We start from the raw sequence: 4578 nt of genomic DNA on the forward strand, positions 1-4578 counted from the left end.
GTTTTAGACCACCGGGTGCGGGACGCGAACCGCGGTTGACTAGGTGGGAGTCCAGCGACATAGCCATTACGCTAACTGCTGGTTCCCCAAAACTTCAGTTTTCAGGCTAGGGCATGGCACTCAGAACCTGATCCCCAGGGCTACTCAGCAGGAGGGAAGTGGCCAAGCAATAGCACTGGGCATCATTCAGCCTCCCTTCCTGAAGCACAGTCTCCTCCCTGTGCTGCATTCCCTCCCCTCACCAGAATTCTCACTTCCCTACGGCTGCATTCAGGCAAGGTATGCAGTGATGTGAGCACCAAACTGCAGGGCTTTTGGTCATACAGCATGAGTCCTGACATGCACCTTCCAGAGTGGGTGTCACTGAATGTCACCTTCCTCCTGTACTCAGGGGGCTCACACTGCCTGCTGCTGGGGAGCAGAAGCAGAAGGCAGCTACTGAGTCTGCCAGTTGACCAGTGAGCACAGGGAAAGTTGTCACCCCCAAGGAAAAGCACTACAGTCTATATGATGCTTGCTTCCAGAGCACTTTCTCCCTCATGAACCACCCCAATCAGGATACTCCCCTGGGAGGGAGGCCAGACTGCAATGACTTCAGCTTTCCAACATGGAATTTGAGGCTCCAAGAGGGTGAACAAAATGCCCAAGGTCAACCACATAGCTGAAAAGTGGCAGAGCTGGGACTGGAACTCAGGCACACAGATCCTGAGGCGAAAGCCGATCCGCAGCTCACTTTGCTTCCAAAGGTGCTCATGCCCACATTTGGTGACAGTGAAAATCTGCCACAATGGGGACTGCAGTGTGTGCACATGTGTATTACACTACTGTCACTAAAAGACTGTGATAGAGTAACACCATGGGAAAATGCCATTTCAACAATTCAGGATATAAATTCAGTTGTATATATAGCATAATCACAAATCAGAACATCATATCAAAACAAGTGGAACTTTTTTTGAGAGTTTTTTTTTGGGGGGAGGGGTTAGAGGGCACATGTGCTCACCAGACAGAGAGAGACAGAGAGACAGAAAGCAAGAAATCACCCCCCAGGGAGGATGGCCATGCCGCAATCCCTTTTCCTCCATTCTTCTGTAGGGATCTTGGCCACGCATGCACACGTGCCTAGTGTGAGTTTAAGCCACTGGGACCGGGACTCGAACCGCAGTAGACTACATGGGAGTCCAGCGACATTGCCAGTCCCACAAGTGGAATTTTAACTTGCATTTTTCCTGAGGTGGCAGGATACAAGAATAATTTAAAGTTTCCTTTTGTCCCATTTTTTTGGTCAAATAATTATGCACTATTTCTATAACTAAAAAAAAAAAAAAGTTTTAGGGGACCAGCAGGCAGTGTAGTGAAGGTGCTGGATTCCCACATGGCTGACTACTGTTCCAGTCCTGGACCTGGCAGCTTGAAAAGCACACTGGGCTTGTCTGTGTACGTGCCCAAAATCCAGAGAAGAGAATGGAGGAGAAGGAACTGCAGCATGGCCACCCCTCTGGAGGATGATTTCCCACTTTCCCTCTCTGTCTCTCTCTCTCTAGCAAATGCACGCATCCTATAGCAAAAACTTTTTTTTGACTATTTTTTATATCATTTTTTTATTTTTAATTAGTTAATTAATTTACATTCATTCCCTGAGTATCGCCACAGCATACAAAATGTGATTTCCCATCCAGAATATACTGCATAGTGGCTTAATCATACATATTATCATCCATAATTTTCCATTTCTAGGAAAAATGGAAAATTCAGTTTCACATATATATTTTCCCTCCTATTTCTCACTCTCTGCCATTTCCCACCCTCCTCCCACACTATCTCAAGTGTCCACAGTTCGTTTTCCTTTCCTTTTTTCCCCACATTTCATTGATTCACAAAATGTCTTAAATAATCTAACTACTTTGAATAGCAAGTTCAGCTGGTACATACATATCTGTGAATACATGTCTGACTTTAGGCAAGAAACTCTGAGTAGAATGAATATACTATAAGGTAGCATCTAGCTGATAGTTTGTAGCTTACTACGGTTATTAAATAGGTCAATATTCCCACATCATTACAGATCCAGCTTATTGGGCAGTGTTGAAGGTAGGACCAGCAGTCTCTGTCACCCTACAGGCCTTGGGGCCCAGCATACACTCTTCATTCTGACCTAACTCACAGATCAGGCAGCAGCCATGCCACACATTGCAGTCCTTCCCCTGGGCAACAAGTAAGCACCAGCAGTGCTGGCTATACAGGAGGCCCTAAGATGTTCCTGCCACACCTGAACTACACCAGCCCGTACCCTGCAGGGCAGATAGTCATACCCAGAGCCAGACTGAAACCATACACTGCTACCTCCCAGCCTGTGCCCTGCCTACCAGCCCAGGAGCCTGAGCAAACAAACAGCACCATCTCCAGTTTCTAAAGGAAATCAAACGCCATCTACCCTTCTCTTCTTCTGGCGAGGACATGAAACCCAGGCAGCGAACATAGTCATACATCACTTAACAATAGCAACAGGTCTCCTGTACACCAGAGAGACCTCTGCAAGGGCAGCCCCAACCCCAGGAGCAATCTTGGCCTTGGGCAGGAAACTAGGGAGTTCAGACTGCACACAGAGCAGTACCCGGATGAAAGACTTTTCCCACCGACAGCGTCACATAGCCATTCTCCTTGAAGTACTGAGGGATGGTAGAGAAGTTTCCGGCGTGCACCCTCCAGTAGGAGTTGAAGTCATACAGGCGGGTAGTATCAGGCCTCCTCCCGGTGAGGAAGGACACACGGCTCGGTGCACACACTGCCTGCTGTTGGAGAACAGAAGCAGAGGTGGATGTCCTCCAGCAATAAGTGCCTGTCATCTCCCAGGTAACCAAGCCACCTCCCCATCTCCTCAGATCCTCAGCAATCAGCTGGGTGGCTGAGTCATGCAGACCTCAATGCCGACTATGGCGAGACTTGGGCCTCACCCAGCATCAGAGATCAGTCATCCCAGGAAAGAAAGGGAAGGAATCAGCCCCTCCCTCACGCCAGCAGATACTTGCACAGAGCAGGCACAGGTCTTGGGGGGAACCCTGGGAAGGGGCTCAGGGAGGAGGGCCACATGGCCAGTTGGCTGGCCTTTGCCCTAGGCTCAGTCAATGGGCCTGGGGTGGTATTCTGCAGCACTCCCACCTTGGGAGCACCAGGTGACCCCTGCTTCTGAGAGAAAGCTGGACAGGGCAGTTCTGAGCATATCAGGGCCAGAACACATCCTTCAAAGCCACAAGCTTCCTTGTGAGTAGCCATCTCGTTCTTTTCAACCACCATTTTCCAGATTATGCTTCCCTCCAACAGACAGATTTCTGGCACATTCTGTGCCATCTAACAATGGCTGCAGGGCCCACAACCCTCAGTGCAGGAGGTGGCACATCAAAGTCCCCAGACATACCTGGGCAAAAGCATTCTGGAAAAGGAGGCTATTAGATGCCAGCTGGTCGATGTTAGGGGACCGTACAATTTTATCTCCATAACAGCCCAGGGAGGTGCGCAGGTCATCCACAATGATGAGAAGGACATTCAGCGCATCTGCGTGGAAAAGAGAGGCCTCCCTGAGGTAGCCTGCACTGACGGTAAAACCACCCCCACCCCATGGTAGGTGCTAGAATAGTGAGAGGCTGGCTGACACTGGCCCTTGCACCCTGACAACCCAGCCAGGGAGGGCCAACCAGGACTGAACCTCAGCAAGGGTGGGAATGGGCTGCAAAGAGGAAGTCTGAATACTGCGTGGCAAGATTAGGCTTTGGCCATATTCTCAAGCTGCATGAAGGAGAGAGGGGGAGAAGGAAGGATGGAAGAAAGGAAAGAATTTAGAGAGAAGAGTAGATGGAAGGATGAAAGGGTGGTTGGATGGAGGGAGGGAGGGAGGACGGATGGATGGGGAAAGAGGAAAGGAAATAGAAATGGAGGGAAGGATGGAGGGAAGGAGAGGGATGGACTGATACAGAGATAGAAAGATGTTGGGAGGAAGGAGGAATGGAGGGAAGGCTAGGTGGATAAGCAGAGCATTCCCTGTTTTCAGAAAGCTCACATCCAAGGATTCAAGCAGAATTGGGGGGAGGGGGGAGAAGGCCTAGATGGATAAAAGAATAGATGGAAAGAAGGAAGGAATGACTGATGGTAGGAGTGAAAGACGGATAGATGGAAGGAAGAGTGGGAGAGAGTAAGGGAAGAGTGGATGGAGTAAGGAGAGAAGAATGGAGCGAACGTGAAGAAAAGAAGGGGACCCCCGCAATCTGGGCGCGGGCCAGGCATCACCTGTGGCAGAATTGGTCTTCGCCGCAGATTCCAGGGTGGTGCAGACGAAGCCCAGGATCAGGCCCACCCAGAGCAGGCCCCAGCCGGGCGACGGCGCCATTTCTGCCACGGCGTGGCCGTGACAAGCGACGCCGGGAGGGCCAGGCAGCAGCTGCTCCCTCCACGGCCGCTGTTTAGGGAACCATAGCAACCTGCGCCAGGACCGCCACAGGCCCTCAGGCCCGGGCAAGGCCCGAATGCGACTGCGCCTGCGCTCCACTGCCTCAGACCCTCCCTGCCCCCTCCCTTCTTCCCTTC

General features: G+C 50.9%; 1 protein-coding gene across 2 annotated transcripts in view; it reads right to left on the reverse strand.

Moving 5' to 3' along the window:
* Positions 1-4566, reverse strand: part of IDS (iduronate 2-sulfatase) — a 30494-nt gene extending 25928 nt beyond the window's left edge. Inside the window, exons 1-3 of one of the 2 annotated variants that reach the window (XM_006171100.3) lie at positions 4282-4566; positions 3416-3552; positions 2615-2789 (exon numbers count right to left, since the gene is read on the reverse strand). In XM_006171100.3, coding sequence (XP_006171162.1) covers positions 2615-2789; positions 3416-3552; positions 4282-4381 — 412 coding nt within the window. In that variant the 5' untranslated portion in view covers positions 4382-4566. Of the gene's footprint in view, positions 1-2614; positions 2793-3415; positions 3553-4281 lie in introns of both variants that reach the window. The other variant, XM_006171099.3, reaches the window with a different exon arrangement.
* Positions 4567-4578: the final 12 nt, after the last annotated feature.

Source organism: Tupaia chinensis, unplaced genomic scaffold (genome assembly GCF_000334495.1).
Source record: "Tupaia chinensis unplaced genomic scaffold, TupChi_1.0 Scaffold149333_1, whole genome shotgun sequence".
NCBI classification, from domain to species: domain Eukaryota; kingdom Metazoa; phylum Chordata; class Mammalia; order Scandentia; family Tupaiidae; genus Tupaia; species Tupaia belangeri.